Raw genomic sequence first — 25,801 nt, 5'->3', positions numbered from 1 at the left:
ATTGTTTTTTAATTTTAGAGTGATTGTCTTATGTGGGGGCTCATTTTTTGTGGGATGAGGTGACCTTTTCATTGGTACCATTTTAGGATACATAAGACTTTTTGATCGCTTGATATTATACTTTTTGTCAGACAAGGTGAAAAAAAGGCTGTTTTGGTGTAGTTTTTTTACTTTTTTTTACAGTATTTTCCTTGGGGGGGAATATAATGTGATATTTTTATAGAGCAGGTTGTTACGGACCTGACGATACCCAATATGTCTATTATTTTTATTTTTGTTAAGTTTTACACAGTACTGTAAATGCATTTTTGAACAGAATGAAATCTTGTTTTTGTGTTGGCATTTTCTGGCTGCCCTATTTTTTTATTTTTCTGGCTATTGTCTTAGGTAGGAACTCATTTTTTGCGGGATGAGATTGTGGTTTGATTGGTACAATTTTGGGTTACATGAGACTTTTTGATCACTTGGCGTTACACTTTTTGCAAGGCAAGGTGACAAAATGGCTGTTTTGGCATATTTTTTCATTTAGATTTTTTTTTCAGCATTCACCTGAGGGGGCATCTCATGGGATATTTTTATAGAGCAGGTTGTTACGGACGTGACGATACCCAATATGTAATTTTTTTGGGTTGTTAAGTTTTACACAGTGAATACATTTTTTAACAGAATTAAATCTTGTTTTTGTGTTGCCATTTTCTGACTGCCCTATTTTTTTATTTTTTGGACAATTGTCTTAGGTAGGTTCTCATTTTTTGCGGGATGAGATGACGGGTTGATTGGTACCATTTTGGGGTACATACGCCTTTTTGTTCGCTTGGTATTACACATTTTGTGAGGTAAGGTGACCAAAAGGGCACTGTTTTCTTCCTATTTTTAAAAAATATATATATTTGATGGGAAAAGAACACTTTTTTCCACTTGAAACTTTTATTATTTTTTTATTATGCAAAACTTTTTTTTCACTTTTTTTTCCACAACTTTTGGGGATATGATCCCCTTTACAATGCATTACAATACAACTGTATTGTAATGCATTGGCTGTAAGTGTATTACCAGTGTAATACACTTACAGCTTCCTGCCTGTGAGATTTAGGGGGGCTGGATTTCACAGGCTAACAGGGAAGGCAGCCACGATGCCTAAGGAAGGCATCGGGCTGCTGTCCCAGCCATCAGGTCCCCGTCACAGCAGCGCGGGGACTCGACGGGGAGGGAGTTCCCTCCCCCCACACACCCCGCACATGTGCCGGGGAGAGTTAATTGGTGTTTTCACCGATGCTGACACATACAGCAGGGGTCCGGCTAATGGGAACAGCCGGTCCCCTGCAGCTGATAGTACTTTGGCGCTGGTCGGAAAAGTCACTTCCCGCAGCACCGTACTATTACGCCACTGGTCGGGAAGGGATTAATAGCCTATATAAACAATAATACATCCCCAAAAGAAAAGGACAATAGAAGCAAATAGCACATCCAATATCCATAAATATAACATCATACAGTATTTTAATTGTATATGGTGACTTGAATAAAGATTGTTATATTTTTGGTCTCCCTCAAACTAAACTCTTACCTCGCCAATCCACCCTTAGTGCAGCAGCCAGTCTCATCTATCTAACTACTACACCAATGCCTCCGTCTGTACTAGTCATTGTGCTTGTTCGCCATAGAGTATAAGATTCAATTTAAACTTCTCACCCACAAAGCTCTCCACAGTTCTGCACCTCCTTATATCTCTTCCCTCATTTCTGTCTACCGCCCTAATCATGCTCTCTGTACAGCCAATGACTTACAATTAACATTCACCAGATTCCTAACCTATAACTCCTATCTGCAAGATTTCTCCTGAGCTGCACCAGTTTTTTGGAATGCCCTACCCCAAGCAACTAAGTAAATTTCCAACACCCACACTGGCTGCTCCCTAAAAATATATCTTTTTAGGTTGACCTATAATATAAAAACTCACTGAAAAAAGTGGCCTAAACGTGTGGCAATGCTCCAAACCCAGACACTGTAGCGTGTCTATAACCGGGGGAACAATTTCTCTGCATGCGGTCCGCAGATAACGGCAATCCCCAGCAAAAAATGCGTACAATGGAGGATGCTGGGGTGGACCACATGCACCACAAGGACATCTTACACAAAATGATACATTGTGCAGATGAAAAAATATATATATACACAAATCACTGCAAAAAATGCACCAAAATCATATGCAACTGACAAAACTAGCTAATTCCTCAAGCCGATGTTAAAAGCTGAGAACTTTGCCAATATCTTCCAGTCAGGAACATATCGGAGCCCCTCATGCACCCCGTCACGGTGTCTCAGCAAGCATGGGGTCCTACCACTAACCTGCCCGTGGTGTGTGAACAGGGTCTGAACAGTGCAATTAACTCACAGCCAGGCTCTCACATGTCTCCATATTGGTATCACCAATGCACTGTGAGGTAGGATAAAGCTGTGAGCCACACCCACAACAGACCATGTGACACAGAAGCCGCACCCACAACAGACCATGTGACACAGAAGCCGCACCCACAACAGACCATGTGACACAGAAGCTGCACCCACAACAGACCATGTGACACAGACACAGAAGACTCAGACACAGAAGCTACCGGGTGCAAAAGAATGTTACCAACAAAATGAAGTGGCAGATTCCATACACATAAAGACAAAAACTCACTGAAAAAAGTGGCCTAAACAGGTGGAAATGCTCCAAACCCAGACACTGTAGCGTGTCTATAACCGGGGGAGCAATTCCTCCGCATGCCGTCCGCAGATAATCCCCAGCAAAAAATGCTTACGATGGAGGATACCGGGGCGGACCACATGCACCACAAGGACATCTTACACATCCTCTTCACTTAAATTAGTGGCTGAGGGCAGCCGATATATGGTATATTGTTCCTGCCATCTGTGACTGTAGATTGAATATTAGCTACATGCTGTAATAATCAGTGAATTTCCTTACCCACCAAATTTAAATTGCAAAGCTAATTTTGCTTGTCAGGTTTACTGGTGACCACCCTGTTCCCTTATTAGGGCTATATCTTTTGGCCGTTGCAGCACTTAAAAGGGTTGACCCATTAGGATGACTTTTTTCTGTACAGGATGCCCTACTTGGACATACAGGCATGATATAATGGTGGCTCTCCCACTTGGGACCCACCCATGAGCCAGAGTTCCATATACTAAGTAATCATTTGAATGGCCACCTTGTAATACCACGCTTTCCCTGTGGTGAGGTCTCCACAGTAGAGTTACATCTAATCATAGCACTTCACTTTCAGAAAGAAGCATTTGTGATGAAACAGTAAATCTGTACATTAGTTTAATAAGCCTAAATTTTAATTCTGATAGATTCATTAAAATCTATACAATCTCTTATGTCTAGCATTAGCAGGAGGCACATTATGTGACAGTTGTAATACCCAGACATGCAACATTCATACAGCATGCAGAGCCAGTCGTAGTGTCTAGGTGCTGTGTGTCAGCAAAAGGGAGGTGGAACTAAGGTTCAGGAGACGGCTGAGGAAGGTGTTTGACCCTTCACAAGAAAGGTCCTACATGGTAGTAGACAGGGGAGTCTGTGGTGTGTCCGGAGGTAAAAATAGCAGAAACAGAGGTGCCTACACACCTAGGCAGGGAAAGCTAGACACCAAGTCTGTCCTGCCCAATTTAGAGAGGAAGAATTGTGGAGAGTGTGAGAACTTGTATCATACTGTTATTCAGTAAAGAATTGCAAAGGCACCACCTGCCGTAGTTGTCACGGCTGGCGGTGGGGAAAACCCCCAGCCGTGCGGTGCCAGGAGAAGGTAGGGTTACCACTTGGCCGGGACCACAGAGTTAGGGAGCAGGTCACCTCCTATAGCGTCCCTAACGCTGACCCTGTCTCCTGTCTGTATGAGCCGACCTTGGTGGTAGGAGGGCTCATACGCCGGAACCTAAAAGTCCCTACAAGCCCTCAAGTCTGCCCTGAACTAGGGGACAGAGTAAGACGACCTGCTCCTCCTAGACACGGAGGAGCAGGAGTCTCAACGGCCAAGCAACACAGGAGGATACAAAAACAGCTATGGCAGTGGCAGGCAAATGGAAACAGCTCATCACTCACCTGCCACAGACAACACAACCAGGAACCCATGTGCAGGTGCTGTAAGTACAAGACAACAACGGACACAGCACACACCAGACATCACACAGGAACCCTGGACCATAGGCTGCAATAACACAATCCCATTCACACCTAAATAACCCCGTGAAACATAGAATTTACTGACAAAGGTTTTATGACCAGAAGGATGGTCCCCACTGGTAGATGGTGGAAACAGGAGGCTGCTACAGCCAGCATGGCTGAGAGCAACCTACTGAACCAAGCCAGGAACTGAGGCTTTATAGGCCAAGTGGCCCCACCCACCGGTCAGACACACCCAGTGACTCACAGACACACTGGGAAGGGAATTAACCCTTCCAACACCACAGAAGGGAAGGGAAGACAGCAACTAAAAGGAACAGTGTCCACACACAACAAACACACTGTGCCCACCAATAAAAGGCACACCTAAAGGAGAGGTTGCCAGGTGCAACCGCATGCCTACCACAGCAAGCTGCCTAACACCGCTCAGGCAGCGCTGCTGCCACATATCCAATGTTGCCAGCGGCAACCACACCTAGACCGCAGGCAACTGCATGCGGTCACAAGAAGTCACGACCATGACCAAAGGTCGTGACAGTAGTGCTATTGTTGAAACCTACCCTCAATATTTTAAAATCACTGAAAATGATATCTTATATTAATGAGAATCCAAAGACATCCCTGAGGACCTGCATTAGTATCTCCTCATTTGTTCTTTCATCTAAGTTCTGCCATGTGTTTGATGTCACTACAGGTTTCATTGACAATGTTCACAACTTTATTCCAGTTCCAGGTTCCAAAACAAATACGAGCAGCTGGAAAGACAGGAATGTTTCCTTCAGTAGGCTGCTTCTTGACATTTACTGATGTCTTCTTATGACATAGATGGATGGAGTCTATTCCTAGGTGCTCTATAGTCTAACTGTACATAAACCCCTTAAGCACTGAAAGTGGATGTGAAGACCACATGGCTGCTCATGTAGAGCTGACAGCAGGACAGGTGATACAGTGGCAAAAGGAGATAATAAGAGTGTCAGGGGCTTCTCCCCAGGGAAAGTGTCCCAGAAAGCTGGTGTAGACACAAATAACTTTTTTTCCTTCTGATTGCAAAGTAAAACACTGTCACTTTAAGTGGTCCACAAGTGTATCTTCTCTGCTCCTATGAATCTTATAGAGGCTGCCCGCTACCACAGCAGCATGTCCTACTTGTATATTGATGCCCTGGCACTCCCAGATTGTATAACTACTAGGTCACTACATACTTCTGGAATTATTCTCGACCACTCAGAGCTGCAGGCATACAGTCTGCACACTGCCAACACTTACATTCACTTAGAGAGAATTCCTCAGGAACACAGTACATGTCCACAGCTCTTAACTGTGCACAAAACCTCCTGACAGCAATTTCTCTACAAACAAGTTATTTTTCTCTGGATGCTTGGTGCTGCTTGCACCATTGCACCAGGAAAGCAGTTCTGCTTGCAGAAGCGTATACTTGCTCTTCCATTAGAACCCACTCTTTTTTCAGTCTGAGTGTCTATTTTGCCTTTGACAAGGCCCTGGGGGACCCAGTCCTTGAACGATGCTGAACTTGCTGGTGCTTTAACAATGCTCTTAAACAATACACAGTGACCTGGCTCCCTTGCAAAAGTCTCTCAGATCCATCAACCTCAATGGCACTATCTCAATTTCAGTTGACCTCTGCAAGGGCTTGCAGGTTCAGGACTGTCTCTCACCACCATCCCAGAATAGTAACTCAGTCTCCACTCCTCCTCAGGCTTCAGTCAACCTCCCAACCTCTCTCAATCCAGCCAAATGAAAAGCACCTCACCAATTTATCATTCTTATCTGTTATTTTCTGGTAAGGTATCCAACAAGATATCAGCCTCTAATATTAAAAGGGTTGTCCCATATTGGCGTTTCATGTCCAGAATGAGAATAACCCACAGTAATCGTCTGGTGCTCCTCTGTTTCCATAACTCCCATAGCAGTAAACACCATAGCACAGAAAGCTGCACGGTTTGGGTAGCTTCCATTTACTGCCATGGGAGTTAGGGAAACAGTGGAGCACCGGCCACTTGGCCTTTTTCATAACTCCGCCTCCCGAGGCTTGTGTTTACTGTGAATTATTTCCATTTGGTCCATAAAAGGCCAACATGGGATAACCACTTTAAGCTAAATAAAGGGCTATCGGTGTCCTCTTATGATGCTGGACCTGAAGGCAACATACAAAAATATCTGGTGGTGGCAATGACTAAGAATGCAGAGAGCATAATGTGTGAGAATATAGAAAATATTACTGTGGTGTTCCAAAACTAAGAACATTTAATTTTATGGTCTGTGATGGTATGGCTATTATGCAAGTTGGGATACTGTAAGGTGGCACACGGAGCTCCTGTGGTTCCATTTATGGACCAATAAGCACACTATGTGTGCTATTGTGTGGTACCATGTTCTCCCCTAGAAGTAGTGCTTTGGACACCTCTGAAATACAGCATGTGATGATAAAGAGAGGAAATCCATCATCAGAGGCACATGCAGGAGTAATTCGGGCTCATTGCAGTCTGTTGGTGACATACTATGGATCCAGATTTTGAATGTGTAAGTTATATGACCCAATATACCATAGGATATGTTTCCAATTTCTTTAGAACATCAGATGCATTCAATCATGAGATAACTTCAGTTATATACCTACCCAAAATATGTATTAAAAAATTCTGTGAACATGAGATAAATCTAAGTTTACATAGAGAGTTGAGGACAGAGAACATCAAAAAGTCTTGCAGCTTCATTAGATTCACCCACCATGCGCTGAATATGCTCCACTAAGTTCAGTGGATTTTTTTTAGAAGGTTTTGAATTAACCTTTTAAATATAATGAGAAAATCCAGTATGATGTGCATGTCTAGAGGTGGTCAGGAGACCATTGAGCTTGTGACTGATATTTCTTGACAATATCCTAGCTAGTCCCTGATGGGCACTGAAAGGAACCTGAACTATAAGTGAGCACAAAAGGCTCAAATAAGTACAAGATCAAAAAGTTAAAGAATGTCCTTCTATATAGAAGAGATACGATAGGATTACACGGGCAGAGAATATTACTGTCAAGTAAGAGTGAATCAGACAGGGAAACTTCATAATGACTTAAGGGAAATTGAAAATTTCCAGTAGATGAAATGGACCATGGAACAAGCTGCAGACATGACAAAAAACATTGTTTTATCTCTATATTACTAGTCAGATCACACGTGGAATATTATGTACAATTTTGGGCACCAGGGGCCTAGATGGATTTCCTGAATGTAAAAATATTATGGTACTAGATTTCTGGAGATGCAGTGTTGATCTAGGGATATATGTTAGATTTGAAATCTAGAAGGAATTTATCTCCTTCAAAATAAGACAATTGGATCCGGACAATGTTTTTTTTTTTTTTGCCTTCCTCCGGATCAACACCGTACAATTATAGGTTGGACTTAATAGACCAGTGACTTTTCCCAACTTTACCAACTACAGTACGTAACCTTGTATAAATTGATATGCAGTCCATGCCTTTTATTCTTCTATTGTTGCAATGGTAAAAGGGACTGTCCAAGATTAGAAATAAGAATCTCATTTTGAATGAGGTTGGACTGATGACAAGTTTGTTCAAAATCTATTCATATTCAATACACTTAACTATGTAATAAGAATACAACTGATCAATAAGAGCCACTATCATTTCCAGAGATGCTTCCTTCTGTATAGGAGGAGAGACGAATAACATTATAAAGCCCAGCACCTGGAACATTTTGAAGGGCTCCAAGTGACAATTGAAGCTTTTACATTCTCAAGGGTTTGCTGACTGTTCACATATTCATGGTGCATTACAACGCAGCAAATTATTGCCAAGACAGTGCCCAGAATTCATATCTTTACTGACATGCATATTAAAGCTATAAATAGAGGTATCTGCATCTTCAGGCTTTGCCAAGTAGTGTCATAGCTAATTAACATGTGGATAGACCAGGCGAGCATTTCCATTGCAGCAAAGACTTAGAAACCTGTAGTAAAGTCGAAGTCCTTGTATCCCAGCTGCTTCGATATAAGAATTTAGATTGCTCATAATTTCTGAGATTATACAGTCACCAATCTTATCGGGTAAATCTTTAGAATTCAGTTACAACAGCTTTTTTTCTGCAGGATGTCTATATACGTTTATATGACAATCGCAACATTTGAGATGTTATTGCCTTGACAAGATGTCAAGTGGTTAAACTACACAAAGCCATTAACTCTACTAAGAGACCTGGGTTGGATCTAGGCCTTCTGACCTCATCGTTCACAGAACTCATTTGCTGTTATCAGTTGTCATTTAGGTTTTTGGAGCCCTAGGATGTTTCACCTACAAATTCTAGATTAAGATATGAGTCTGAATATACTATATTTTTCAGACCAAAAGAACCAAATACACTTTGTGTGCTAACATATGGTATCACCATATGGCACTATATTATGGAGGTATTCTTTTTTTCTGAGAATTTCTCCATAGTACAACATCTTAACATGGCACCATTTTGGTGCTTGTAGGGATATCTAGGTACCGTAGGGCCTCACAGGCTTGGTGTCCACCATATTACAGCTGTGTACTATTTAGAGGTTATACAGAGCCATAATACCATTTCTTACATGAGGCCTTCAACTCCAAAAAGGTGCCTTCTACTTTATTAACAGTATTTATGTTTAGTTCCTTTCACTTGCACCTCAGGGTTGGCATCCACTCTGTTGTTGTATTAGTTGTTTTATGTCCAGAATGTTTTAAATCTTCGTTGATAGAGAGTATATTAGACTCCAGTGCATCTTAAGAAACTTCAAGGAAAGTTGGGGTACGACCACCAGTCAGATTTCTGCATGCAGTTTTGGAAGGGGAGTCGTCTTTTATAATTACTCTCCTTTTATGATCCACTCTTTAATTTGGCTTCCAAATCTGCATGCCGGAACCTGACTGTGTGGGCATACCCTGTAAACCTTTGCTTTTATTCATTCTTGAAAACAGTTTAATCTGTTGCCCTAGCACTTAATTTAAACACCCTGTCCAATGGCAATCAGGCTTCATGCCTTACCAGCCATATCTATGACTCCAAGAACCAATATGTGCTCTGTTAGGCTGATATGTTGTATACTTTAAGCTCTGTGACTAAATCTGTTTTTTCCTTTTGTTTTGTTGGACTTAGCAGTTCAGTCACTTTATTCCTCTTACTTTCACTCAGCACTGTCTAGCTGTATGCCATTGCCATCTGCTATTTGCACCATTGCTGGACTCCTTCTCCCTCATCCATTTCCACCCTCATCCAGCTTTCTGTCATTCATATATCTTTCCTTGCGACCATCTGGTTGTTAAGTAATTCTGCTCTAGTCCTAGAGGTATATGAATATTGAGCAACTTATTCCGACTTGGGAAAAGTGACAAATGAAAACGTCAAGTTCTGCAGTCATGTAAACAGCCACAATTCTTGGTGATTCACAAGTCATGTATGTTCACAGCAACAATGCTCCAAAAGGGTAATGGGCTATTAGTGAGCACATTCAAGGGTCAAGTTGGTCAATGTATACTGTATTAATAAAGAGGTATTCAGTTTTCCAATTTCAGATTGGTGTAGGCACAACTCTCTGCACCCCAAACGATCAGCAGTTTCAAAGGGCTCCAGTGCTAGTGTGAGAGCTACACTCTGTTTGACTGCACACTGTCTACATTGCCATTGTGGTACAGAGTAATTACAGCTGTTTGTCCCATGTGAATGGATTAGTAGAACTACAAGTAACAGCACACTGCTAGTCAATTGCACAAAGATATAAGCAAACACTGAAAAAATAATAGCTGCTTGGTGGCCATACTTACTGCAAGTGCAGTTAGAAGCTCTTTGCGCATATAATTGATCAAACATATGTCGAGCCCATCTACCAGACGTCAAGGTGGCTTCTCAGATGGGTCCTACTCTAACATGCCTCTCCTGGGCTTACAGCCTACAATCTGGGCAAAGTAGCACCCAGCTATATCCTACACATGCCTCTCCCAGGCTGTCAGCCTGCAGTATGGGCAAAGTAGAATACAGCTGTACAATCTATCTAATTAAAAGTACATGGTAAATGGGCGGTGGTGCACGGTTACGACATATGTTTGATCAATTATATGCGCAAAGAGCTTCTAACTGCACTTGCAGTAAGTATGGCCACCAAGCAGCTATTATTTTTTCAGTGGTTGCTTATATATTTGTGCAATTGACTAGCATTGTGCTGTTACTTGTAGTTCTACTAATCCAATTGTGTTTCAGCCAAGGTAGCGTGCACCTGCGCTCTCAAATTTACTTATTATGGAGGTGCTGGTTCGTTTGTTTTTCTTCCCTATAGTCACTGCCACTGGGGGGTGGAGCCCCCTGGTGGTGAGATTGAACCGTGCACCACCGCCCATTTACCATGTACTTTTAATTAGATAGATTGTACAGCTGTATTCTACTTTGCCCATACTGCAGGCTCACAGCCTGGGAGAGGCATATGTAGGATACAGCTTGGTACTCCTTTGCCCAGATTGTAGGCTGTAAGCCCAGGAGAGGCATGTTAGAGTAGGCCCCATCTGATTAGAAGCCACCTTGACATCTGGTAGATGGGCTTGACATGTGTTTGATCAATTATATGCGCAAAGAGCTTCTAACTGCACTTGCAGTAAGTATGGCCACCAAGCCGCCATCATTTTTTCAGTGTTTTCTTATATCTTTGTGCAATTGACTAGCAGAGTGCTGTTACCTGTAGTTCTACTAATCCAATTGTGTTTCAGCCAAGGTAGAGTGCACCTGCATTCTTAAATTTACTTATTATGGAGGTGCTGGTTCGTTTATTTTTCTTCCCTGTCCCATGTGAATGGGAGAGGAAGCTGTAATTACCCGCCACCATCACTACAATGTAGATGGTGCCAGTAAACACTGAACTGAATGCAGCTCTCGCACTAGCGCTGGAGCCCCTTCAAACAGCTGATCGTCGGGGGTGCAGAGAGTTGTACCTTCACCAATATGAAACAGTTTATCAATTCCAAGAAACCTGAATACCTCTTTAAGTCAGAGACTGTTTGCACTCACTGATGGTGGCAGTGTAGATGGTTATCTTGGAAACACGTGTAACATCTGTTTGCTATCTCTCCACTATTCAATGTTCAATCGGTTATGGTGAATGTGAGACTTCTCTGTGGTCATGCACATGCTTCCTGAGCTTACATTGTTAGTAGAGCAGTTGTAATGCAAGAACCAACCCCGTATTACTCAAATGTTATCTTCATGACTTGACATTTGGCTCATCTACATCATTGTTGACCAGTTATGTATAATCTGGTAACTGTATCCGTATATCTGATAATCAGCCACACAGTCTTCAGCTGACGATACTTGGACTTTACAGTGAGAGAGCATGTCACAGGAACAGTGCTTTCTGACCCTAAAGAGATTTATTTTTCAAGTAAACTCAAGAGCTTGTTGACAGCTTTACGGTCCTCCCCTTCATATTTCTGCTCTGTCCTCGATTAAACACAAAGCTGAACTCATCCCTTTAATGATTGCGATCAGGTCTTTGACTTCAAATGGATTTTTATGTCTCCTCTGTCCTAGTGTAATTGAAGAGTTTAGATTGGAAAGGCAATTGCTGGCAAATGAACGATTGAATAAAAAAAAAACAAGATAAGGATATAAGTAAAAAAAAAATAATAGGATTTGTTCTACAGTTAAAGGCTTGTTCACATCACCGTTATGGATTCCGTTTTAGTTTTCCGTTATAACATGGTTATAACGGAATCCAAAAGACGGAAGCCTTTAAGAGGCATTCCGTTTTGATCCGTCATAATAGAAGTCTGTGGGAATCATAACGGATCCGTCTGGTACAGCAGAGGTGATTGCTGTGTGTAAATGCAGTCCTCATCTCTGCTGACAGGCAGTTATTGGGACTGTCTGGTTTGTTCCTCATAATCGCCTACACTTTCTTCCATGTAAAAGGACCTTTAGGCCCCTTGCAGACGAGCGTGTCCGGATGCGTTGCGGATGCGTTCAGTGAAAACTGAGCAATTTTGCAAACAAAGCCATTCAGTTTTGTTTGCGATCGCGTTCAGTTGTTCAGTTGTTTTTATCGCGTGGGTGCAATTCGATTTACTGCGTTTTGCACGCGCATGATAAAGTGAATGTTTACAAACAACATCTCCTAGCAACCATCCATGAAAATCGCATCACATCCGAACTTGCTTGCGGATGTGATGCGATTTTCATGCAGCCCCATTCACTTCTAGGGGCCAGCGTTGCGTGAAAATAGTACACGCTGCAATTTTCACGCAACGCAAAAGTGACGCATGAAAACCAACACTCATGTAAACAGATTCCGTGCGGGCGCAATGCGTTTGCATCACGCATTGCACCAGCGTGGAATTCTCGCTCGTGTGAAACACTAAACCTTTAAATGTGTCTGTTTAAATGATCATCGGTTTTCATGTATCACTTTTGCGTTGCGTGAAAATGGCAACATGTTCTATATTCTACGATTTTCAAGCAACGCTGGCCCCATAGAAGTGAACGGGGTTGCGTGAAAATCGCATCGCATCCGCAAGCACGATTGGTTGCTAGGAGATGTTTGTAAACATTCAGTTTTTTTATCATGCGACTGCAAAAGGTAGTAAATTGCATTGCACCCGCGCAAAAAAAACTGAACAACTGAACGCGATTGCAAACAGAACTCAATGACTTCGTTCTGCAAGGGTCCTTGGTGTTATCTAATAAATTGGAGTAAAGCCAGCTGAGACCTTCCTACAATTGTATCCAGCCTAATCAATCTACCTAATAAGGAATGAACATACTGAATTTGCAACCAGTACAGTTGCATAGTGGACCAGTAAGCAACAGAAGGAAGGGGGGCACTGTCACTTTAAAAACAGCTTATTATTGTGTATTAGATTTGGTGTATGGGAATTTCGTGAATTACTGGTGGGAGCAGTGGTGTGCCTTCCAAGGAGGCAGACTACGTGACACCTAAGGGGTCTGGGGGAGGGACGCCAGAACTCTTCCTTTTGTTCCCGACTTGAAAACACTAAGGGCCAGATTTATCATTAGCTCAAGTCAGAATAATGGAGTGAAAAAGTAGCGAATTTTTGCACAATCACTAAAACTGCTGCAAAAATTTGCGACTTTTTTCTGCTCTGCACTATGCTCGCCAGTTTTCTGAAAGTGGGCGTGTTTTCTTACGTAAATTAATCTCTAGACAGATTTACTATTGAGACTATTTAAAAAGTCGCAAAAAAGTCGCAAAAAATTGCGCAATTTCACTTCAGTGAGGACCATGCTTATCTTATGAGACTTTTTAATAGAACATGCGACTTTCTCGTAAAGACGTGCGACTTTTGTAAAGCTGCTTACTGATGGATAAACTGCTGCCGTCAAACCACATTTATTACAGTCTTAAAGGGCCAATCATAAATCTGACTTGGCTAAAACTGACTTTAGCCATATGTGAAAGTGGAGTGAGCTGTCAGAGTCATGATAAATCTGGCCCTAAGTTTTCATGCAACCACCAATGCACTCCAACTGTTTGCATATTTTATATTTTTCGCTTCAATATACCGGATTCCAAGTATATAGACCAATTGAAATATTATTATGGTCTCTAATTCCAACACTACTTGAGACTTGACATTTTCGATTATTTTAGTCAACTTTTTTCTGCAGTTTAACTAAGCTGTCCCGCCTGCATGTGTTGTATTTTTAACCTTTTGCAATAGAAAATCTATATTTACCCCCCCCCCCCCCCGGACATAATTCATTGTTAAGCAGGACAATGACATTTTCTGCTTCCTTTTCTGTCATCGTCTGTCAGAAAAAGTCGGCTTTCTTTCCCTTTCAGGGTTTTTGTTTGCGAGTCCTTTCAGCGTGATTTCGGAGCGAGCTCTAGGCTCTTTTAACCAGCTCGCGAGTCCACGGAGCCCAATGTTAGCCTAGCTCTGTCGGTGCTTATTAATGGACGTGTTGTTCCAAGCTTTCTGAAAGAGTTTTGTTTAATCCAATTTACATAATTACTCACCTATAATTGAGATGATGGGTATGAACGTCTTGTTTTGAATTTTAATGACGATCACATCCTATAATCAGTCGCTTATAACAGTCAGCAGCTAATATGCAATAACAAAGTCCTTTATATCGTCACGTAAAGGTTCGTGTCATTCATTTACATCTCTGACATCCATAAATAGATGTTTTCTGCTTTTGTTGATTCTGGTTATTAGCAGAACGTCTTTGTGTTATATGTGTGTATCAGAGCTTATGAATAAATATTTTCCATGCTTTTTAAACCCCTTTAAGGACCAGCTATTTTCTTTCCAGTTTTTCCTCTCCATGTTTAAGCAACCCAAACTTTTCATTTTTTTTTCATTGACCTGGCCTAGTTCCATGCAAGAGAAATTGCATTTTGTGTGCGTGTGTTGGGGGGGGGGAGGGGGTGTGTGTCTGTTTGAGAGTACATACAAATTATTTCATAATTTACATTATTGTGTTGCAAAAATAGAAAAAGCAACTTTCGACATTGCCTTTTTTTACTTTGTTGTTTACACTGTACATATTTCCCGTGGAATAACCGGTTAAGGCTACTTTCACACTAGCGTTAGGCTTGTCCGGCAGGCTGAAAGGAGCCTAAATGAGTAGCTCAGGTGTTTTGGTTGTGTGGATGTCTTATTTGCATATTTATTTATTTATTTTTAAATTTATTTTAGGAAAAATAATTGCTTATTTATTATTTTTTTTATTTTTATAATCCCTTTAAGGAAGACTTGTCTTACAAAATAATTTTGTACTGTATGCTAATGTATATGCTCTGTGTTTCTGTGGCACAGGCTGTGGTTAAGGCAACACTAGTGTGCCATAATATCAGGATTACTGACCTTACAGTCCTGAGGTCCTTTCTAGGTCCCCAGGGCTGGCGGCAGAGGCTCACCCAGCGTCTGATCAAATCACTGGGAGCCAATCAGAAGAGATATCCGCTTTGAACATGCTGTGGTCAAAGACTGTGGCAATTGAAGGGTTAACAGGTGAGATTGTAACTAAATGTTCTAGCTATTACAGCAGCCTTTTGCCCTACAGCCAGGTTTGAATGTAGCTCCAGTTTATTCGTAGAGCAGGAGAACACACAGGAGCACCCTCTAATATATAGAGATAATAAAAGACAGCGTGTGGTCCTTAAAGGATAACTGTCACACTTAGACCCTAATTTAAATTTCATATATGTAGTTACTAATAACATGATATTCCAGAATCAGTTACTATTAGACTGACTTACCCCATATTTAATAAGATTCAGCCCTTACCAACCAGTCTGCATAAAACTGCAATGTCACTATTCAGTTAAGAAGGCTGCCACTGCCCTCACCCTGAGGCTAATCCCGCCTGCCCTCACTAGCCAGTAACAATAGCCCCCCAAAAGTGTCAGTAACCAGAGCCCCCCCTAAAGGGTTAATCTCCTGCAGCACAAAGGGGTCCTCTTACCACATGTTGCTTTCATTTATACACTGAGCAGATGGCAGATCTCCCTTCCCTGCTCTGCTTCAACTCTGCATTCTCCAGCTCTGCTGAGTGAGGGAGCGTCTGCCAAGCGCAGGGACAGGGAGAAGTGCACACAGCCCAGGCACTGTTATCAGCTGCTGGGGAGGACCTGGCTCTAATCATTTACTTACACTCCCTGGATGTCTGTAATCTGACCTTGCAGGCAGCGTGCTTCTGCGTCCTCTGTCCTTCAACACATAGACGGACCATGCCTAGCAACCTGATTTTAAGCACAGGTAAAAGTAGGCAGTACAGGGAACAAAACTGTGGAATAAGGGGTTTATTGAGTACACAGTGAAAAGTTGGAATAGGGCCACCAAGGAGATATTAATCACCACAATCCAATACTCCCAAAAAAAAAAGATGACAGTTATACTTTAAAGACCTAAAATTATTTTTTTGATAAAATAAATAAAAATAACATCAGAGGCACAGGAATGCTGACTTTCATGTTCCTTTCCTGACATCCCAGTTTAAGCATGACTGGTTCAATTTGCAAAGAGGGGGACTACTTGCATAATCGACCTATAGGCAGACCTTAATAATGCAATGAAGCCATGGAAGAAGGGTTGGTGTATTCAACAATTCCCCCTACCCTCTTCCAAACTTTGTTTCCTACTAGAGGCAAGACTAGTGTGGCAAAGCCCTAGCAGCTGAGAATGTCCTCCAGCCACCTCCACCTCACCGGCAATGACCAATATGTACATCTTTCAGTAAGGTTTATTTTGTTTAGAAGAAAGAAAGTTGAGAGGACACTTAATAATTATACTGAAATATATAAAAGGTGACAAGTGGACATCCTCTACGTTTTGAGGAAAGAAGGTTTCTACCTTAACATAGAAGAGGATTCTTTACTGTAAGATCCTCTGTGCCTGAGGAGGTGGTGATGGTGAACTCACTAAAAAAGTTCAGGAGGGGCCTGGATGTATTTCTGGAAAGTAGCAATATTACAGGTTATAGCTACCTGAATTCTGGAGAAAAGTTATTGATCTAGATTTGGGAAGGAAGATGGGGAAAATTTGCTTCCACCCTACGTTTTTTTTTTTTTTTTGCCTTTCTCTAGATCAACTTTACTTGATAATAAGATAAACTAGATGGATATTTGTCTTTTTTATTGCTATGTTTGAGTTGATTCACTCAGTGGGTGACGTCACTGCTACATTTGTCACTAGTGGCCCAGGACAGTCTCAATTTGCTGCTGCAGAATTCTGCCTTTACCTCAGGATCAGCAGTAGTGTTGAGCGTGAATATTCGAATAGCGAATTTTTATCTCGAATATCGCAACTTTGAGAATTCGTGAATATTTTGAATATAGTGCTATATATTCCTTATAGCGAATATTCGTCATTTTTTCCCATCTGAACACATGATTCCTCCCTGCTTCTTGCTTGTTTGCCAATGAGTCATTAGCCCACAAGCAACTTAAGCAGGGAGGAATCATGACTTTAGATGGAAAAAATTACGAATATTCTAAAAAACAAATATATTCGTTTTTTAGAATATTCATCTTTTTTTTTTTCAATCCGTACAGTTGTTCCACTTCCGCATACTCCTCCCCGACAAGCGTCCCCGTCACCATGGGAAGGCCTGGGGGTTAGAATATACCATCGGATCAGAGTTTTCACAATCTCACTGAGATGGTATATTCTAACCCCCAGGCGTTCCCATGGTGACGGGGAGGAGTATGCCGAAGTGGAAAAACTGTACAGATTTAAAAAATGACAAAAGCGAATATTCTAAAAAACAAATATATTCGATATAGTGCTATATATTCGTGATATTCTAAAACAAGAATATATAGCAATATGGTGAATATTTAAAAAAAATTAATGTAGAGCAATTTAGCTAATATAGTGCTATATTCTTTTTTGTCTAAAAGTTCTAATTGTATTCTCCTCTGAAGTTCAGACTGGAAAAAAATTACGAAAAAAAGATTATAGCACTACATTAGCTAAATTACTCTATATTCGTGTTTTTCGAATATTCGCTATATTGCTATATATTCTTGTTTTAGAATATTACGAATATTCTGAAAAACAAATATAGCACTATATTAGCTATATTGCTCTATATATATTCTTTTTTTTTTTGAATATTGGCAATTTCTTTCCATCTGAAGTCATGATTCCTCCCTGCTTAAGTAACTTAAGCAGGGAGGAATCATGACTTCAGATGGAAAAAATGACGAATATTCTAAAAAAACAAATATATAGCACTATATTCTATAGTGCTATGTATTAGTTTTTGACCCACGCCTGTATTGATTGTGCAATGTTCGCATATTGCGTGATCATTACCTTGAAAATTTTTGAAGTAAAACTTTTTTTTAGAATATAACGAATATTCAAATTCGCAAATATTTGACGAATATTTTACAAAATATTCACAAAATATTGCGAATTCAAATATGACCCCTGCCGCTCATCACTAATCAGAAGATCTGCAGGAAATTTGTGTTGTTTGACTTTGTGTACCTTGGAAAAGTAGTGGTGTTTTGGGCCAAACATAAATTGGGCGTTCATACTGGTTGTCAGGATACTATTGCATTAGTATTGACTTCAGTAATACAGGTCAGTAGAGGCAATGCTTTTATGAATTTATTTATAAGGTGCTTACTAGTGTTGATCGAGCACCAAAGTGCTCTGGCCGAACACATCGGGATGCTCAGGTGCTCTACTGAGCACCCGAGTATAATAGAAGTCAATGGGAGAACCCGAGCATTAAACCAGGCACCCCCTGCTCTGAAGAGGACAGGGTGCCTAGTTCATAGGAAAAGGTCAGAAATTGATGGAAACACCACTGAAATGGTTCTGGAATAGCAAGTCAAGGATGTCTGGATGCATCTTGGACTCCCACGTTGCTGCTGGGAACGATGTTGTCCAAGTAGTACGCCACTTTTACAGACTGATAATAATACGCACAAAACCAAAGATAAAATCAATTTTAGAGGAAAAATTGTTAGGAAACATTCTTTCCTGTATATTTACTTGTAAATAAAGTGCAAGTTCTGCCAAAAATTACAAGGAAGAGACACTTTGATACAACCTGTATATCACAAAAAGGAGGGCCTCATTCACATTGTGGTACAATTGTTCATGTAGTGGGACTCCTACACTCATAAAGCCTATGCACTAAGTGAAAGGGCTGCCAAAAATGACAAGGCACCGACACTCCAATGCACCCTTTGTTACACATAAAAATTATGATTGATGGCCTGCTGGTGACCCTCAAAAACATTTTGAGCAAGGGCCTGCTGATCTGACCATCTAAAACATTAGGGGCGAGGGCCTGCTGCTGAGCTGGCACTCTAAAACATTATGGGTGAGGGTCTGCTGCTGAGCTGACCATCGAAAAAATTATATGCCAGGGCCTGCAGAGGAGATGACCCAGTAAAACATTATATGCGTAGGCCTGCAGGTGAGCTGACCCTGTAAAAGATTTTAGGTGCGAACCTGCTGGTGAGCTGACCCTGTAAAAGATTGTAGATGAGGGCCTGCTGATGAGATAATACTGTAAAAAATTATATGCAAGGGCCTGCTGGTGAGCTGACCCTGTAAAACATTATATGTGAGGGCCTGCTGGTGAGCTGACCCTGTCAAAAATGTTAGGTGTGGGCCTGCTGGTGAGCTGACCCTTAAAAAATTATATGCGAGGGCCTGCTGGTGAGCTCACCCTGTAAAATATTATATGCGAGGGCCTGCTGGTGAGCTGACCCTCTAAAAGATTTAAGGTGCGGGCCTGCTGGTGATCTGACCCTCTAAAAGGTTGTAAGTGAGGGCCTGCAGGTGAGCTGACCCTCTAAAACATTATATGCGAGGTCCTTCAGGTAAGCTGACCCTGTAAAAGATTATATGCGAAGAGCATATATGCGAGGGCATTATATGTGATGAATAAGCATGTTGATATGATGGAAGAGGAGGAGGAGCATGAAAAAAGGAAGATTCAACCATATACCATTGTTTGTGGTGGGAGGGGTGCATTGGAATACAGTGTATTCAGTACATTATAAACAACACATTTAAAGTGCCTTTATGTTCATCAGCTTTCCTCTGGTGGAGTCGAGAAGTAAGGGGCAATCCAGGCCTTGTTCAACCTGTCAGCATTTTCAGTTGACAGGCGGATACGCCTATCTGTTATAATGCCACCAGCAGCAATACCTCCTCAGACAAAATGCTGGCGGCAAGACAGGCCAGCACCTCCAAGGCGTAGAGCGCCAGTTCGTGCCATGTGTCCAGCTTGGACACCCAGTAGTTGTAAGGCACTGAGAGATCATTGAGGACGCGGATATGGTCTGCTATGTACTCCTTCACCATCTTCCAAAATGTTTCCTTCCTTGTGACACTAGGCCGCGCATCAGGGTGAGGGTGCTGGCGGGTTGTCATGAAACTGTCCCAGGCTTTGGAGAGTGTTTCCCTGCCTCTGTTGGAACTGCTGTGTGTTCCCCTTGGCTCCCCTCCCCGGTTGGCCAAGGAACTACAGACTCTGCCGCCAGCGTTGTCAGTTGGAAATTTTTGGAGCAATTTTTCAACAAGGATCTTCTGGTATTGCACCGTTATGCTCGTCCTCTCCACCAGAGGAATGAAAAATGAGAAGTTCTCTTTGTAGCAGGGGTCGAGAAGGAGAACAACCAGTAATCCGTGTTGTCTAAAATGCGTATAACGCACAGGTCGCGGGAAAGGCAGCATAACATGAAGTCAGCCATGTGTGCCAGAGTACCAACAGGCAAGACTTCGCTGTCGTCACTCTCAATCTCCTCATCCTCCTCTTCATCGTCCAATTCGCGCTGAGAAGACGAACTGAGGGTGGTCTGGCTATCACCTTGTGTAATGTCTTCCACCATTTCCACCTCTTCCACATGCAAAGTGTCATCCTTAATTGTGAGCAGGGAGCGTTTGAGTAGACACAACAGTGGGATGGTTACGCTGATAATAGCATTATCGACGCTCACCATCTGTGTTGATTCCTCAAAGTTTCTTAAAACCTCACAAAGGTCAGACATCCATGCCCACTCCCTTCTTGTGAATAGCGGAAGTTGACTGAAAAGGCGATGACCATGTTGCAGCTGGTATTCCACTACTGCCTTCTGCTGCTCACAAAGCCTGGCCAACATGTGGAACATCGAGTTCCAGCGCATGCTCACGTTGCACAACAGCCGGTGAGCTGGCAATTGCAAGCACTGCTGCAGAGTAGACAGACCGGCCGAAGCTGATAACTTGCAGAAATGTGCAAACACGCAGGGCACCTTCACCAGTAGCTCAGGTAAATTGGGTTAGATGTTGAGAAACCGCTGAACCACTAAGTTTAAGACGTGGGCTAGGCATGGGATGTGTGTGAGCTTGCCGAGCTCCAAAGCCGCCACCAAGTTATGGCTATTATTAGACACAACCATGCCTGGTTGTAGGTTGAATGACAAGAGCCACAGCTCAGTCTGGTCCCTTATCCCCTGCCACAGCTCTGCGGCGGTGTGCTGTTTGTCCCCTAAGTATATCAGCTTTAGCACGTCCTGTTGCCGCTTCCCCACTGCAGTGCTACACTGCTTCCAGCTACTGACTGATGACTGAATGGTGCTGGACGCGGATAATTCGGAGGTGGAAGTGGAGGAGAAGTGGGGGTTGGAGCCACTTATGTAGGTGCTGGCAGAAACCCTAATCGACGCAGGGCCAGCAATCCTTGGCTTCAGTAGCAACTGTTCCATCCCAGGGTATGACTCGCTCCCAGCCTCCACAACATTCACCCAGTGTGCCGCCAGGGAAATGTAGCGTCCCTGGCCGAATGCACTTGTCCATGTGTCCGTGGTGAAGTGGACCTTCCCAGTAACTGCGTTGGTTAGGGCACGTGCAATGTTACAAGATACATGTTGGTGTAAGGCGGGCACGGCACACCTTGAAAAATAGTGGTGGCTGGGTACTGCGTAATGTGGGATGGCCGCAGACATCAGGCTGCAGAAGGCCTCAATGTCCACAAGCCTAAGGCCTCATGCACACGACCGTATTTTAGTTTCCGTGTCCGATCGTTTTTTTTTGCGGATAGGATGCGGACCCATTCATTTCAATGGGTCCGCAAAAAACTCGGACAGCACACCGTGTGCTCTCCGCATCAGTATTTCCGTTCCGTTGCTCCGCCCAAAAAATAGTGCATGTCCTATTTTTTTCTAGTTTGCGGACAAGTATAGGCATTATTACAATGGATCTGCAAAAAAAAGGATCCGCAATTTGCGGACCGGAAAAACACATACGGTCGTGTGCATGTAGCCTAAGGCCTCATGCACACGACCGTTGTTTCATTCAGTGTCCGTTGTTCCGTTTTTTGTGATTTTCTGCGGACCCATTGACTTTCAATGGGTCAGTTGAAAACTCGGCTAATGCACCCTTTGTCATCCGCGTCCGTGGTTCCAGTCCATAAAAAAAATATAACCTGTCCTATTTTTTTCACGGAAAATGGTTCGCGGACCCATTCAAGTCGATGGGACTGTGAAAAAACGCGGAGGCACACAAGATTGTCATCCACGTCCACGTCCGTTTTTTTTCCTATCATTTGCATGGCAAACTTGACTTAGACTTTTTTTTACTTTCCTTCATGTCTGGTGATCCTCCAAAAATTAAGGAAGACACACGGAAACAAAAATGGATCAGGGAACAATGGAACCCCATTTTGCGGAACGGAACACAACAACGGTCGTGTGCATGAGGCCTAAATGGCAACATTTCCAGGGCCAGTAATTTGGAAAGCTGCGCATTTAGTGCTATGGCCTGTGGGTGGGTGGCTGGGTATTTTCGCTTGCTTTCAAATTCCTGGGGTAAGGACATTTGTACGCTGCGCTGGGACACGGAAGTGGATGTGGTCGCTGATGGTACTTGCGAAGGGCCTTCAACAGGGTATTGGCCAGCATGTAACACAGGGAAAGAGGAGGCAGTGGTGTGACCCGCAGACACAGATTGTGGACCCAGGAGTTCGGCCCACCTATTACGGTTCTTTGATGCCATGTGATGGTGAGGTTGCTAGTGTTCACGCCCCTGCTCATTTTTATATGGCACAGATTGCAAATTACAATTCTTTTGTCGTCCGCACTTTCCAAAAAAAAAAAGCACCAGACTGCGGAACACCTACCCCTTGGCAAGAGAGATTTCCGCAAGGGTGTGCTCCGGGGAACAGTTGCGGCCCTGTTTGGTGTGGCCTGCCTTCTCCCTTTTGCCACCCCACTGCCTCTTCCAGCCTGTTGCGGTGCTGCGGATCTCTCCCCCTCTTTACTGCTGTCCTTGCTCGGCTTGCCACCTTCCCAGGCTGGGTCAGTAACTTCATCGTCCCCCATCTCCTCTTCCACTTCCTCACTCTGCTCATCCTCCTGACTTGTTGACCTAACAACAACCTCAGTTATTGACAACTGTGTCTCATCCTCCTCATCCACCTTGTGAAACACTAATTGCCGTTACCTACCATCATCTTCTTGTGACTGTGGGTGCTCAAGAATTTAGGAATCAGGGCACAAGATCTCATGTCCCCCTTCAAGCGGGCTTGTCGAGAAGCCCAAATGAAGGAATGGCGCTGAAAAGAGCTCCTCGGAATATCCGAGTTTGGGATCACTTGTTTGCCCAGACAAGGAGGAGGAAGGAGGATCAGGGTGAGTATTGTGTTGACCAGACTCTTAGCTCCTGAGACTGGACTTGGTGGAAGACAGGGTGGTGCTTAACCGACTGGAAGCATTATCTGCTGCAATCCAACCGACCACCTGGCCGCACTGGTCTGACTTCAATAGTGGTGTCCTGTGCCGCCCTGCAAACTGGGACATGAAGCTAGGTATCATGGATGATTGTTTTTCTTGTGATCTGGCAGCAGGCACAGTTTCACAGCGTCCAGGACCACGGCCTCTGCGCGTAGCATCAGCATCACGGCCACTGCCTCGTCCCTTACTGCTCGCCTTCATCACATTAAATGTTATATATGATTGAAAGTCTGTCACACGTACAGGAGCGTAGGATTTGGAAGTGTATGCGAAACAAATTTAAAAAGGTATTTTGGATGTGGAAGCGTCACACAGGAGATATCCCGCATATAATGTCAATGCTGTCACCAGCGGCTAATAATAAAAATTACAGGGAATGTCACAGGTATTTGGGATGAGGAAACGTTATACAGGAGAGCTACCACCAGTAATGTCACTGTCCGCAGCGTCTACGCAAAAAAGTACACTGTATGTCACAGATACATTTTTGAAGTGCACACTGCAGATGTGGCCCTGGTAAGGTCACTATCAGAAGCGGACACAGTCTACGGAAAAAGTACACTGTATGTCAGAGATAAAAAAATTTAACCTCACACGTTACACTGGAGATGTGCCCATGGTAATGTCACTGTCCGCATTAGACACCAACTATTGACAAAGTACACTGTATGTCACAGACAATTTTCAGAGCACATGTTACACTGCAGATGTGGCACTGGTTATGTCACTGTCACAAGCGGACACCGTCTATTGAAAAAGTACACTGTATTTACAATATTTTTTGGATGCGCACACTTTACACTGGAGATGTGGCGCAGCTAATGTCACTGTCTGCAGCGGCCTAACTATTGTACGCTATTTAGCGCAGGTTGCGCTAAAAATATAGATTGCTGCTGCCAAACACAATAGTCCTTAAAAGGACTTTTAGGTCTCTGAAAAGTTTTGGTGGTAAAAATATTCTTAAATCACTCCCGACACTGTCTGTCCCTTCCTCAGCACAGCTCTCCCTGACCAAGAATGAGCCGAACATGCGTCATCGGGTGCTATATAGCACCCGATGATGTGTTCTGGCCAGCCAACCACTGTAATGCCATCAGCCAACATGGCTACGGCATTACAGTGAGGGCAGTACTTACCTGCACGTTTATTGGCCGCGTAGAAGCCAAGAAATGTGCAGGGCGGAGACTCGAGCATTGCGCTCGAGCACATACGGTATTCGACCGAATACCGCCATGTGCCGAGCATCGAGATGCTGGAGCTGAACTGGTGTTCGCCCGAGCATGCTCGATCATCACTAGTGCTTACCTATATGCAAACTATGTTCTTTAATTTGTAAGTGGTTTAGTTACAGAAATGCCTGAACTCCAGTGACTACTGAGCCATGATGAAATGTTTTCTCCTTGGACTATTATTATAGACTATTATTGAAGGAGCACGTTACTTAACGCCGTATCGCCGGATATAGATTTTAGAAAATCGCACACCTGTTCAACGCAAGAAGCCATCCTTAACAGCTACAGTAAGGTGCACACGAGCTCACAGGCTGTGAAGTATAGCTGTTCCAGATGTCCCGGCGAGCCTAGCAATCTGCTGATATTGATAGAGCATCTGCCAGCGATGCATAATGCAATGCAATGATCATGTTCCTGGCACTTCATCTTACCTATTTCTGTGTTCTTTCCCAGGTATATGGCTATTATCCATCCACTCAAGCCAAGACTTTCTGCTACTGCAACAAAAATTATCATCTGTGTCATCTGGGGTTTCTCCTTCTGCATGGCCTTCCCTCTGGGCTTTTATGCAGATGTGGAATATATGCAAGGCCGTGATGTGTGCTACTTGGACTGGCCAGGCTATGAATTGAATCGAAAGTATGAAAAAATGTGAGTGTGAAACTTTTTTCAAATATATTTTTTTTTTTACCTACAAATGTATTTTTCAGCATTCATATTGAATATTACTGTAGTCCAAAATGATATAATATACAATAAATAGGCAATATTACAACCATCAAGATGAGGCGCTACAGTCTAATGCAGCGTGGTTACGTAATGTGTGTTCATTGCTCACCTGCTCATTCTTGTGATGGATTCATTTGCTCTGTTGAACATTATGTAAAGCGGTGAGCAGATGGTAATTGTTGGCTTGGATCGCCAGCAAAAGACGATGGCCTATGGCACTGGGGAATTGGCTCCATATTACTCAAAAATATACAGAAAATCGCCATGGGGAAGACCTAGATCAGTTTTAGCCAAACTAATTACTTCTAGGGAGGAAGGATCAGATGTGGCTTATGCCTCTACCAAAATGAAACACAATAAAAGTAGTCCTTTCTCGTGAATAGGCATAAAACATGCA

The 25,801-nt window shown here is 42.9% G+C and overlaps 1 protein-coding gene across 7 annotated transcripts in view; it reads left to right on the top strand.

Annotated features, from left to right (window-relative positions):
* Positions 1 to 25,801, top strand: part of TACR1 (tachykinin receptor 1) — a 282,790-nt gene that overhangs the window by 142,022 nt on the left and 114,967 nt on the right. For all 7 annotated transcript variants that reach the window (XM_044279306.1, XM_044279307.1, XM_044279302.1 and 4 more), the window contains exon 2: positions 25,129 to 25,326. In XM_044279306.1, the coding sequence (XP_044135241.1) occupies positions 25,129 to 25,326 (198 nt within the window). The remainder of the gene's footprint in view (positions 1 to 25,128; positions 25,327 to 25,801) is intronic.

This window comes from Bufo gargarizans, chromosome 2 (assembly GCF_014858855.1).
Source record: "Bufo gargarizans isolate SCDJY-AF-19 chromosome 2, ASM1485885v1, whole genome shotgun sequence".
NCBI classification, from domain to species: Eukaryota; Metazoa; Chordata; class Amphibia; order Anura; family Bufonidae; genus Bufo; species Bufo gargarizans.
This window is presented reverse-complemented; position numbering and strand designations above follow the sequence as displayed.